The 13,738-nt window shown below is 43.7% G+C and overlaps 1 protein-coding gene across 8 annotated transcripts in view; it reads right to left on the bottom strand.

Annotated features, from left to right (window-relative positions):
- WDR7 (WD repeat domain 7) overlaps positions 1 to 13,738 on the bottom strand; it is a 150,853-nt gene that overhangs the window by 49,664 nt on the left and 87,451 nt on the right. For all 8 annotated transcript variants that reach the window (XM_075138116.1, XM_075138115.1, XM_075138117.1 and 5 more), the window contains one exon: positions 491 to 677. In XM_075138116.1, the coding sequence (XP_074994217.1) occupies positions 491 to 677 (187 nt within the window). The remainder of the gene's footprint in view (positions 1 to 490; positions 678 to 13,738) is intronic.

The following is a 13,738-nucleotide window of genomic DNA, read 5'->3' as shown; positions in this document are numbered from 1 at the left end:
TAAAACCATATTATTTTAAAGACAGACAGTCGTATTTTAGACATAAAAAATGTTCAACTTGCTTCTTTTCTCAAAATTACTAGCAATATGACCGGAAGATTAATGCTGTGTAGCCCCAGGCAATGCCTACCAAGTGTTTGGTGTCTCCCAGTTTAGATGGGGTGACTCCCTGTGCCAAGAGAAGCCAGCACCGCAGTGCCGCTGCGCACAACCGACCGGGTCTCTCCCGCCGTGGTTAAACCCTCTCCTTTCCGAGATCGCCCACCGGAGCTGCCCGAGACTGCAAACCGAGCCAGACTAAAGCAGACTTGAAATTCTACGTTAGATAGTACCGGTTCAAATGTGAAACTTGAAAGAGGGAGTTATTGCTTGTCCCACCTTCCTGCCAAGTACCCACAGCCATCAGGATTTGAACCAATCGCTGGAAAACCTAGATCCACAGGTCAGAAACGATGCAAGGGGTTTATAAGCTAAAAAATGAGATACCTACTTAGCAAGCTGTTTCTCCGCATCAGCGCAGAGCTCCAGAAGGCCCATCAACACGGCGGAGACGTCCATGTAGGGCTCCCAGACGGTAAAGCCGCGGCCGATGAGGTCAATGGCGGTTCTGCGGATGGTGCTGTGCGCGGGCAGCTTGGGGCTGGGCGGCTGCAGCAGCAGAAATGTCAGCGCCTTGCCTGCCGTGCAGAGAGGGAGAGAACGGGACAGTGAGAAGAGAGCTGCAGAATTGATTTTGCCTTGTTTGCAAATATTTGCTGTTGAGAAACACGTAGGATGGAAACCTGCTCGTAAGTCACCATATTAAGGCTTTATCTCACCAAGAAAGTGCAGAAGCTTACATCTGCAGGGTCTTCCCAAAGTCAGCGAAAAGGAGAAAGACACGGCTCTGTGGGTGTCAGCTGTGTTAACTGCAGGGAACGTGACGCCCAGAGACTCCCTGTGCCATGGATTTCATACAGAATCCAGGATGGCAACCCACAGCAGTCCTCAAATGCGGACACTAACGACACTCCGAAAGGCAGGGGATGCTAGTATAGGCCGACTCAGATGAACGGCACCCACGCTCCCCCCCGCACTCTTGGCTCAACGGACAGCAGAAGGCAGGGAGCCTGTTCTGGTACGCATGAGCATAGGAGGGATCGGAAGCGTGCACCTCGTTAGCAATGCTGCAACCCCGCCAGTCGCTGCCTACAAGATTTTTAAAGCATTCTCAATGGCAACGACGGCCAGTTTGTTACTGGAACGCATCAGTCTACACAGCACAGCTATCTAAATCAAACAGGCCCATGCCAATACTGCCAGTGTTGAGTCTTAAACACAGTATTTTCACTACAAAAGAAATAGTACTATGTATTTTTGGAAAAAATATAAGTCTACATGCCTAAATATTTCTGCCCGAAAATTGTGCAAAAAAAGTCAGAATAAATCAAAACTGAAATGATAAAATAAATCAAAACGGAAATGATAAAAAAATTCCTCCCCTCAATAGACACTTGCTAAGAAAACCCTGAAAATCTGTAATGGTATTAACATAGGTAATAAAGTTTTTAGAAAAAAAGGTACATAATTTTGAAAGGATGTCTAAGAAAAACAAGCTTAAAAGATTAAACTTGGGAAAATATCAGTTAAAATAAACCATGTTGAGATTACACACTTTTTCATCAGTATCGTGGCTGCAGCTAGCAGCAGTTCATGCTAGATGTGCTTAACTGAGTGAGAAACAGCAAAAATAAGTCACTGAAGTCACCAAAACTCTCCACCAAAACAACCGCTCGTTTCCAAAGGTGCCACGCGCCTGCCCGTGCAGGGGCTTAGATGCGGTGGCACAATCAGCTCTGCTCTTTAATTAAAATCCTGTGCTACACCATGACATCACCTCAGCAATCGGCAGAGATGACGTTTAATTTAAGTGAACTAACTATCTGGGGACACAGCTGCAGCGACTAACACTGCGAGAACGATGCTCTCGGTGCGATGTTGTATCCCCCCTTTCCCTGGCAGCGGCCGCTCACCGCAGGGGGAGCTGCCGCCCGGCACCCTCTCCCAGCAAACCTCCAGCAAGCAGAAAAAGAAACACACAAGCAAAACACGTATTGACAAGCTGATCAACTGGGACAAGGAGCTCAGGGGATTTGCCTACTTGTCCTGCTCTTGCCCCAGTACGAGTTCAGGAGGAGAAATGGCAGAGGAGAAAGCCTTGGTGATAATCCAACAAAGCTCCTTGGCCTGTCACCGAAACGCTCAGCAGCATCGGCTCCCAGCAGTGGGCGATTTGAGAACCAGATACCCAATCTTACAGCAAGGATTTTCCTTCCTTGCAAAATATACCTTCCTACTGACACCTCCTCAATGTCAGATGTGTAGGGATCAGTAATGCTTTATTTGGGAAAGGGAATGAAATTATTCGTAAAGCCACCGTATCACTCTGTCTCGGGATGTGCAACGGGATGTTGTTTGGGACCACTTCTGCTCCCAGATCTCAGCACCTCCGGAACCCTGCCTAGGTCTTCTGCCAGGGAAACATTCGACAGCACATGAGCATTTAAATAACAATACCACTCTATGTGCCTGAGCAGAAATCTCCCTGATGTGGGGCCCACAAATAAGCTATATGTTGGGAAGAGTTGCCTGAAAGTTCACACAGAGATGTATAATTTTCACCGTTCCAGTATCACACCTCAGTAAATGAGCATTAGACGTATATAAAAAAAGCAATTAAAACTGAGAATTGGCTCTCAAATAGGAAATGTACTCAGTCCGTTTTAGTCCATTTTTATAGACCCACTGCCAGTCTTGTCTCATGCATATCTTACACATGAACACTTTTTTTTTTTTAATTATTATTATTATTGATGCAGTGCTCTCAGGTTTTGGGGCAGGGCTGTCGCAGCGCTGTGGTTTGTTTTGAGCCGTGCCATTTTCCTGATGCTGAGCACTGGTGGATAAAACAGGCAGCTCTCAGGAAAGGGCAGAAAGCCCCCAGTACCGCGGGAAGCTCTGGACCCTAGACTGACAAGCTGCGCTCGCTTTTTGACCTGTAACTCTGTGTTTTAAAGAATAACCGTGGCAGAGTTTCAGCAGGAACTGCTGGACATGTCTCCATCTTTGAAGGACTCAGTATTTGGTGGTTAAGGTCAGTTAGAGATGTAAGCTCAAACATTTCTCTCTTGTAGGTGAAGGAACTGAATTCTGGGTCATTTCTGTTACATTTGAGCGTCCCGGCCATTCAGACATTTATGTTAAAGACACTGCCATCAGCACTGTCCCCTCAGGCCACCTCTTGAAAACAAACAAAAGCTGGCAATGGTCCCCCTCCTTACTGAAAGCGGCAGCAGAATCTAGAATTACAAGACAAATGAATTTATCAAATTAGAGAGCAGGATATTCAAATTACGATCGCTGCAGAGGACCGCGGGCAGCAAAGGAAGCCCTGCCTGAAAGGTACCGCCACGCCGGTAACCCAGCCCCAGCATCGCCTCCCTTCCCGAGGGCTGCACGCTGAACTCATGCATTTTACTATGATTACCTCACAACATTGGTGTCCACCCTCATTAACTCACTCTCCCTCCTCCCCACAACGCTTCTTTTCGAGAGAAATATAGCTTAAGGGGGGGGGGGGGGGGGGGGGGAGAGAGAGAGAAATGATGTTCCAAACACCTTCAACACACCTGAATTCTAATCCAGGTTCTGCACATTGAGGAAATGTGAGTAATGATTTAATTTAATAGACTACTTTTAAATAAAAATAATTACAAATACATAAATGTGGAGGAGGGCTAAAACAAGCAGCACTTCCAGATAAAAATAATTTATCATTACCTCTACATAATTATTTGTTACGCCTTAATAACGTTCATTTAGCTTGCTATTGTGATAAAGATAACCTATTGATTTTAACAGGTTTTTCTTCAGTTTTCAGAACTGTCCTCTATGAGTTGCTTATTTTGTTTAAGTAAACCGCCTGTCATTTTAAGCATTCAGAAAAGCCAACAACAGACACTTTTCTAGTCCATTCACGCTAATCCCTTACACCTGTGTAACAAAAGAACTGAAAATTTCTTCCTAAAGTGCATAGCAGGCCATGAAGCTCTAGTTTGTGTAAATTTTATGTCTCAAGTATAAGAACCTTATTAAAAAGCGTGACTACTTAAACATTACTACAATGAAATATGCCTACCTTTTTCACAGGAATCCTCCTACGAAACCTCCTGCTGACACCTACCTTGTGTAAATTGAGCTAGGGAAAAAGATGAACTAAACAAAACTCATTCTGCTGCCCGTTTCTCAGCCTGGACATCTTTGTTTAAGCTTTGACTTGGCTTAAATGAACGAATTAATATTGACAAAAACATCAACTAAGCTAATGAGTTGTTAGTTAAGGCAATAAACATGTCACATTAGAGTCAGCGCAGTAAAGAGGTAATTAGCCCTGGAAAAGCTCTGCTGATTGGGGCTGCGGAGATCCTTTGCTCTTAACCTTTGAGTCCATTACGCGGAGCAGGACGGGGAGCAGCCACGCTGATGTGCATCCCTGGGACCCGCAGCCTCGCCCGCGCAGCCCAGGGCAGGTCCCTGCTCACGCCTGGTGCTGATTCGGCATCTTCTAGTGAACCTACACACTCACACTACCACCACACGGGCAAGAGAATACCTATTTAAGCGTATTTTAGTAGAAGTTTCGGCCAACATGGCGATGTGACGGAAAAAATTCTACCAAACCAGAATGCAGCTTGTGAGCGTGCTGCTCCTGCTTTCGGAAGGGCTCGTCCATTCAATGCACACTGCAATTACTATAAGCAGGGGGTGTTGTCCTTCTTGCTGGAAATCTGGATAACATCATACTCTTTAAACAAAAAATAAAAGATCTGCCCTAGTAAAAACTAAGTTTTGATGATTTACCCGTACCTTCTGTTAGAAAAAGTCATTAAGAAACAAACCGACAAAAGCTCCTTTCATTAAAAATTAGGGTGCGACTTACCAGACAGAATTACTTCAAGCAGTAACCTAACAGAAATGTAGCTCAGGAAATGACACGTTGCTATATAAATTTGTATTAAAATATAATCTTGTTCCAGATGTTTCATTCTGCATTGGTACACGTATGCCACAAATTATGGAAACAAAAAAAGCTGTACAGGAGGTAATCCAGAGAGCAGCAGCAGTGATTTTGTCCCTGGACAGAGCTGACCACCTCGTCAGTACAAGGGAGTTATCAGGAGTACCAAAACCAGACTGGATTTTTCTCAACCAGTAGAGAAGGATAAAATTTTGGACACAAGTATTGAAGTACTTTCAACATTTAGCATAGAGGTAGCAAGTCTGCAGTTCTCTGAAACTATTTCTATATATCCTCACGGGAAACACCCCACGCGACAGCACACAGATATGCACACAAAAAGGTATATCCAGTGATATGTGAACAGTGAACAGTGGCGTAGTTAAAAATCTGCCTACTTTTGCATGCGTTTACTCGAACACTAAAATAAGGGTTTGAGTCTTTGATCCTTACGTCATTTTTATTAATGAAAATGTGACGTGAATACTAAAGCTTATCAGTTATTTTCAATGCATATACCCGCTTGGATTTCTAAAATGCCTTTCCTTGCTGAATCTCAAGAGCTTTAACCATATTACATCAGTCAGCATTGTTATCCCCATTTTGCCGATAGATTTTAAAAAATTAAATAAATTTGCTCGGGAAAATCAATAGCACAGGCATGAACGAGACACTGATAACTCTGATACCCATTCTCATAATTTGCCATGAGATCAAGTTCCAACTAAATAAAAATGATGGACTCCAAGAATATGATTTAACTTGCTTTGTATCTTTTTCTGATTTTATGTTAAAAAAAGAAGTGAAGAATCATAGCTCTAATTTTTTTTTCAGTCTGCCCTCTCTCCCTGTGCCTGTGGGCACAGTGTTTTTCTACAAGAAATTAAACCAAATTGTGACCCTTTCTGGATGATTTGACGTATACCTGTGTGAAATGTCCACAGAAAGACAGAAATATAAATTTGGATAGCTGGGTTGAAAATCCATATCCCTTAATCCCTTCCTACTTCTAGTGCAGTGAATTTTTATTACATATCTTCTCTCGTCTTTCAGAGAGGTATAAAACCAGATGATATTTTTAGGCCTAAATTAAAAATTAACTAGTTATAGTATTTGGAGAATTTTTTCTAAAGACATAATGATGAAAAGATTTTTTTTTTTTTTTCAATCACAATCCATGTCAAATTTCCTAATTTTTACAGAATTCATTTTCAGCTTTTTTTTTGGCCTTTAATATAATTCCGATGCTTAAGTTTTTTCAACTGAACTTATGCTAGGAGAGACTTCCTTTTTGCTGATGACCTCTTCAAGTTATTTAAGTACCATTCTTGCAACAGGTGCAATGCCTGCAACTTCTAAGGCAATTTCAGAATTGACATGAATACATAGTTTTTCACTTCTTTTCAGAAGTACGGTCTTAGAGTATATAAGCAGCTAAGTAGTTATCGCACATGACAGTAACGACACTGCATTTTATTCAAAGTAAAAATCAATTTAGAATTAAATTTGAGTTGCTCCTGCATAAAAGGAGAAAAGTAAAGAGGCTGAAAAGAAATAATCCCCAATTCCTACACGTCAGAGCGAGGGACACCACTAAAATCCCGCAGAATCCCCCCGGCAGGCAAGCTGCAGCGCTGGGGCAGCTGTCATTGCGCACTGCGTTACCAGCCGAGGGGATGCCTGGCTGGGGAAGGCAGAGACATCACTTAAGAACGCCTGGGTTGCTGTGCAGCCATTTTGTTCTGCAGATCAGACAAGATAGCTGCGAGACTGCTATCTGCAGCTCGCGCCCAGGCGCGGGCTGTTGGACTGCACCGCCGGTTGGTCACTTTGCGCCATTTCATTCGCTATGCAACAATTCAAAATTAATTCTCAATATTCCCGATGCAGTAAGGTTTTCCAGGGGCGGCGCAGGCTGCCCTACCTGCCGGCGGCTGAGAACAATAGGACGTTCACTGTGCAGGCAATCGATAGCCCCCAGCCGCTCCTCCCAGCCACTGCGCAGGGAGGGAAACCGTTCCACTCACGGGCTCGCTGCTCGGCACGCAGCCGCTGTAGTTTTGGCTTTGCTCTTCCGAGGGCTGAGGGACAGCCCCTTCTATCGCAAATACTCAAGAAGTAACACAGTTTTGAAAAATATCTAGAGAAAGGCAGTCCCTGCTTACTTGGTCAGTAAATTTAAATTGTTACTTGAGGCTCCCATTAGCTGAAAAAAGAGCAGAAGCTGGGATTAGCAAAACTGTACGTTTAAAACGACATTTATAACTTGCTGTATGTCCTTCTTCTCATTTATATTGAAAAGGTAAATGTTTGTGAACGTACAAACACTAGCAGCGGGTAACCGGGGCCCCGCGGAGACGACCAGGCGGCGCAGGCCAGCAGGACGCGCGAGGCCCGCTCTGCCGTCCCGCCCGTGCCGCCGGCTCCCGGCCCGCCGCCAGCCCACACCGGGAAGCAAAGTTTGCCCTGAAATTTATAACAACCTCGCAGGGTTTTGAAAATCAAATGCTTCCTAATCGAATGTGTTTCTGCAGCACATATATAACTCTGTGCTTCACTGGACAGTTAAGAGGTCATTTTTTAACAATACAAGAAAAAAAAAATAGGTTTTTTGCCTCACATCTGATCAGAAAGGAAGTCCCCTCATCCACTTTGAAGACTTAAAAACATCAGAAATGTTATTTAATCTCAAGATTAAGATTTCCCCCATGTTAATTATGCATGTAAATTCTGGAAATTTACCAGAGGTTTAACAGGTCAGAGCAACCAATCCTAGATGCAGTAAATTCCCAGCATTTCTATTAAACAGCATATATATATTGCTTTTTACATGAAGTGAACAGACAGCAAAGAACATGCCTATGTGGGGCCAGACGAACACCGCCCCTAAGTTGTTCTAAAATTCTGCAAGATTTTGCGTAATTCATTAGAAAGGGAGACAAAGGAAAAAGAAGAAAATGTTTGTAATAGCTGGTTTCCCAGTCTTTTCAGTCTAACTCTGGCCTAGTTAAACCGACCTAACAATGCCATTTTTCTTCCTCTCAAAATCTGCAGTGGGGGAATCAAATGTGAAAGCAAGATCAATTCTGTTCCACGACAGTAAATGAGTTTTAGATCAGACTTGTTTCAATTTATGGAGAGAATTCAACTATGCTGGCTTAAATGCATTCTTCCTCTAACTATGAAATTATATTACAGTACTATAGAAAGAGTAAACTATCATTATTTTAATCCAAAATTTGTTTATAATCCAGCAGGAAGGAGAAAGCCAATATGACTCGGGTCATAACTGTGCATTAAACTTTGTATTTTCATTCCCGTTAATTGCATAATTCCATTAAACCACACTATTTATTTTAATCTAAATTATATAATGTTTTCTAAATAAAGCTATTTCCATAAAAATGATCATCATTTCATAGGAAGTATCTGTTTGTTCCATCACAGCACTGACCAAACTATATGTTAATCTTAAAAGTTTTCTCGTGTTACACATAATCGTAACGAATTTTCTTAAGCAATTTGGACAACCCGTGACCTACGTAACAGTGGAAGATGCACATCATCAACGAAATAAGCCAACGCAACGGCTTGTAAGAGTCAGGGATCACAACTTAACCTTCTCCATAGCACTGGTGTCTGATACATAAACATACCCATACGAACAATGATGTGTATTTTATTCTCAACCACTGCAAAGCCACCTGAGCAATACGTGGCAGTCCAGCTATTTTAAGTTGCTCCTTTCTCCCCAGGCTCTGTCCCCTCAATTTCGGTAGCACGCCTATAGCTAGGTCTATATTGCAGCTGATGTCACCATCATTAGGCTCTTTACAGGGCAACCCAGTAATTGATTCAATCAGATTTATCTTTGGAGAAAGTAAAACCTGAGTGACCGGGCATTACCAGAGCAAGGGGTTATGTTTGCATGTACTTGAGTACTTTTGAAGATGAAATCAAAGCTCTCCACAGGCCAGGACAAAGGGTAAAAATGTCTCCTTTTCTTTCTGGCTATTGCTACACATTTTGAATTACAACCCGTTCAAGCCATAGCTTGAAACAAAGACGCTGGCAATAACATCTCTTATGCTAAACTGGTAGCTACAGCAACAGAAAGATAACCACACAAGCAGCGATTAGTTTTCCAACACGTACGTCTCCGAACCAGCTCACTACGGTGTCAGCCCAGTGCTGGTGCTGATGGATTGCTTCCCTGGCAGCAGCTAGCTGTGTTAGACAGTTTGAAATTGTACTCCTAGACAACCTGCCATTGGCTTTACGCTGCGGGGGACACAAGGACTAGCTGAAGGACTGACTGAAGGGGTTGAGTCTCTTCTCCCTGGAGAAGAGAAGGCTCAGGAGGACCTTGTCACAGCGTTCAAATACTTAAAGGGCAGCTACAAAGAGGACAGAGGCTCTCTCTTCACAAGGAGCCACACAGAGAAGACAAGGGGTAACAGGTACAAGTTGCACTGTGAAAGGTTTCATATTGACATAAGAAAGAGTTTTTTTTACAATGAGAACAATCATTCCCTAGAACAACCTCCCCAGGGACATGGTGGTGTCCCCATCGCTGGAGGCTTTCAAGATGCAGTTGGACAGGGTACTAGATAGTCTCATCTAGGCTTGCCTTCCCACGAAAGGTTGGATCAGATGATCTTTCAAGGTCCCTTCCAACCTGGACTGTTCTGTGATTCTATAATTTTTACTGCTGTTCTCCATAGCAATTTATTCCAACCAGCTGCAGACCATTATCTCAGAGACAATCCCCAACATGATACTCATCATACACGTTTGAGTTGATTATGTCTCCTATGCCATAACATTTCACACAGATGAATGCAAATGCTTATAGAACATAAAATTAAAGAAATTCAAAGTTAACAAGGGATGTATATATTTAAACAAGATTTTTTTTTTCTTTTTACACTGGAAGTGCTAAGTACAGCCAGTTGCACAATGATGCAACTCGGTTGCCTATATGGAAAGAGCACATATATGATGAAAAGTTGGAAAATAACACTGATACAGTATATGTAAAACAAAACACTTCAAAATTTATGGTCACACATATGCACTCACATACATGTGAGGATAGGATGTGCCATTTTGGAGTAGATGAGAGACTGCTCATCCAATCTTATCACCGTGAGCCACTGACACAGTAGTTCCTGCTGTAGACAAGTAGATAGGGGAACGGCCCCAAAACCCCCAGGCTCCCACTCCCTAAGTGTCAGCAGGCTGGACTGCATTAAGGATTATACCCTTCAACATACCCTATATTCACTGCAGCTTTCACTACTCCTTGTTATTCCATAAATGCTTAACCCTGCTTACATCTTCAAGCAATGAGTTCTCCAGGCCAGTCCCATGTGCTTGATGCTGGAGTAGCACAGCGAGGCTGGGGGAAGAGACAGAGAAGTAAGAGGGGAGCCCCGGCAGCACCCCGAAGTGACTGTGTTCCTGTGCTCACATGGCTCTGGCAGCAGGAGCGTAGCTTGAGATCAGAGCCCTCCTGCTTGATTGCTGTTTTGACACACAGCTGGTACTTCTCTGAAGAACAAGGGCAACAAAAAGACAACTACGATTTTTACACGTTTCTTACTCAGCAAATCCCACCTTCTTCCGAACGAATGCAAGAGCTCCCAGCAGAGACTATTAATTAAAAAAAAGGTCAAGAGAAACTCAAAAGAGTTAAGAGAAATAATTTCCAATAATTATAATACTAAGCATTAATCAACCCATCCATTGTAAATCCAAATCCCTGCTAGTTGCCTCAAAAGCAGTATTATGCCAATTATTTTTGTATCTTTTCTCCCACATTTCTCCTTCCTAAAATGAATAAGCCTAATGTCTCACAGGTGTTTTCCTGTGAGAAATTGCGATTATTCTTATCACACATAATCTGTGAGACGGTAAAACTGATTCCTTTCCTATTCTTTTAAGGTAAGGATGCTTGGCTTGGCATCTGCAACCCTAATGAAGGAATAATGTTAATTTGTATGATGAATTAAATTAGTTTCTGAGTTTCTCTTCCTCTCACTCATTACAAAGGCAAGCACAGGCTGATTTATTGACTTGTCACAGTTTATGAAGCAGCAGTTCATAAAAAAGGTATTCTGAAGTGTTCTTTTTAAACATGCAAACTATTGATTGACAACGTTTGGGCACTGTTTTCTTAGATACAGACACTGAACAGCAAAAAGCGTATGTGGCTTTGGTTTTCCCATTTGACATATGAAGAATACATATTTTAAGTTGGTAACATTGCACGTGAATAATGTAGTTGAATCCTCAAACACACTATTGTTTACTGGTTGTTTAAGGCCTCTGTAACATTTAAATTACATTTAAATACAACTTACCTGCCATGTCAAACACCATCTCTAAATGTAACATTAATTTAAGAGCAGGAATCAGCCATATAAAACATAGCAAAATAAAACTACAATTTTTTGAGAATTTTTTCGGGGAAAGAATTCCTCTTTTCCTTTCAGCACAGCTACCCCAGCTAGAACACACGTGTGGCCAATACGGAACGATAAGATAGACTTTGTGCATGATCTGTCTTACTAAAGACTGTTATTGCTTGTTGTGCCATCAATGGCACTGAGCGCATTTCATCAGCCTCCCAACCGGCTGGCTATTTGAGCAAAATGGAAATTGTAATCAGATTCCAATAGAGAGGACCTTTCACCACCCACATCAGGAAGGAAAGAATGAATCTCAGATAATATGCCCGATCACAACGCTCTGCGGCCAGAAAACATCTATCGCAATTATGAACCACAGCTGCAAAATATAAAAATTACCTAGCACAGCAAACAGGTAAGCACCCCTGCTTTCGGTTCTCTTTGTTACCCGTCCCTGGAGCCAGAGCTATACCTTCCTTCAGATATGCATAGTACTGGCAACATCAGTTCTATTTCTCTGATAATAAACTTCTTAATAAAACCCAAGCAAAACAGCTGTATAAACAAAAAAGGGATATATATTTTTCTGAATTGATACTGCAAAAATTGGTATTACAGAAACTGCTTTTAGATATTCAGATACTCCTAGGCAAGGACTGTTGATAAAGACAATCCCTTTGGGAGACAGGGAGGCGAGGCGAGCCCAGCTGACGGAGCGGGTACCATCTGCTGCTTGGGGTGGCACACTGAGCAACCCCGGCAGATCTGCTCAGCGCTGAGAAACGCTTGCCACCGGACTGTGATCTTCACATAAATGCTGTTTCTAAGGAGTGCAAACGCATATACGCTCGCCAACGTGGAAATAAAACACATTCAAATTAACCACGGCACGTCCCGCTAGCCTGGTATTGCATTTACTCAGGCAGGTATTCTCCTCTTGAACTACAGCTGCTTCCTGTACATACGTTTCCCTCAGGATACTGAAACACACAGCCGTGAGCCTGAAGTCATAAGAGCTTAAATCAGGAATTAGACACCTCACAAATGCTGTGAGGTTTTCAGCAATGTAACATATCTCGCCCCAGCTCGAGGAGGGGCTGCGAAGAGCAATGGGAATGGCTCTGGGACTGGACCTAACCCCAAAGGGGTGATGCCGATCCCTCAGGTCCCCCGTGCAACACGAGGCACTTGGTTGTGCAAGGCGCATTTTGGAGAATTAGGGGCTGAAGTGAGACGTGACTGGAGTGGAGAAGAGGTTCTGGGACGTCAGAAGGGAGCTCTTGTGTCTGGACCAAAAAGAGACAATCCCACTTTAACTGCCTCTTACCATAAAACACCATAAATCCAGATCGCCAAACGCCACCGGGGCTGTGCTCTCCGTACCTTTCCGTCGGGCATCAACATGATCCCTACACCTGTCCAACCACCCATTTTTACAAGAACTGCAGAAGACTAAAATCTCCAACTTTGCTGGCATCAGCAGTGTTTTCAAAGGGTACCAGGGGATGGCATGCTCAGACCGGCAGCAGAATCATACAAATTTTGTTTTCTTAGGAAATGGCTAATGCGTGTATCTCCTGTGATACTTGTCATTGTCTCAAATGTCTGCGTTACCCTCACATACTTCTACATGAAAAACTTCCGTTCCTTATCTGTAAAATGGGAATAATATTGCCCCTTTAAGTTTTCAAAAACCCCGCTCATATCCGACACATTTGTAGAGCAAGTTTTTCAGGATATTTGGTACCACACCGAACCTTTTATCTTAAACCAGCTTTCCCCAAGACCAGCTGGCTCCTGCAAACGCTCAGCTGCTGGCAAAGCGGACCCGAGACCTGCCAAGGGAAGAATGCGGGAGACGGGGATTAACCCGTGGAGCTTGGCACGGGGCCCGCGGGGCTGCCAGGCCCCCAGCAGCAAGGCAGCAAGCGCTTCGTGCTCCAGATATCACGGGACACGCAGGCTCGCCCCGGAGACGGGCCCCCTCCGCACGCTTAATGGGGTGAGCGTGGGGATTACCATGAAACTGCAGCCTGCGACAGGGTGCGACGCATGGAGGAGCAGTGCTGAAGGCTGAGCTTTAGTTGCTTGAATTTACGACCTCGGCGTTCGTCAAACAAGCCTGTGTCCCTTCTCCGCCCGCACACAGCGGCGCAAACCCCGGGTGCTGGCATTGCTCACGTGGGCAGAGTGGCTCCCACGGCCCCGCAGGCTCAGCCCTCCCTCAGGCACCTTCCCAAGCCTCCTTCGTTGGGTTTAGCCTCTCCCC

This window comes from Calonectris borealis, chromosome Z, assembly GCF_964195595.1.
Source record: "Calonectris borealis chromosome Z, bCalBor7.hap1.2, whole genome shotgun sequence".
NCBI classification, from domain to species: domain Eukaryota; kingdom Metazoa; phylum Chordata; class Aves; order Procellariiformes; family Procellariidae; genus Calonectris; species Calonectris borealis.
The sequence above is the reverse complement of the archived record's forward strand: the minus strand, read 5'-3'. Positions and strand labels throughout refer to the sequence as shown.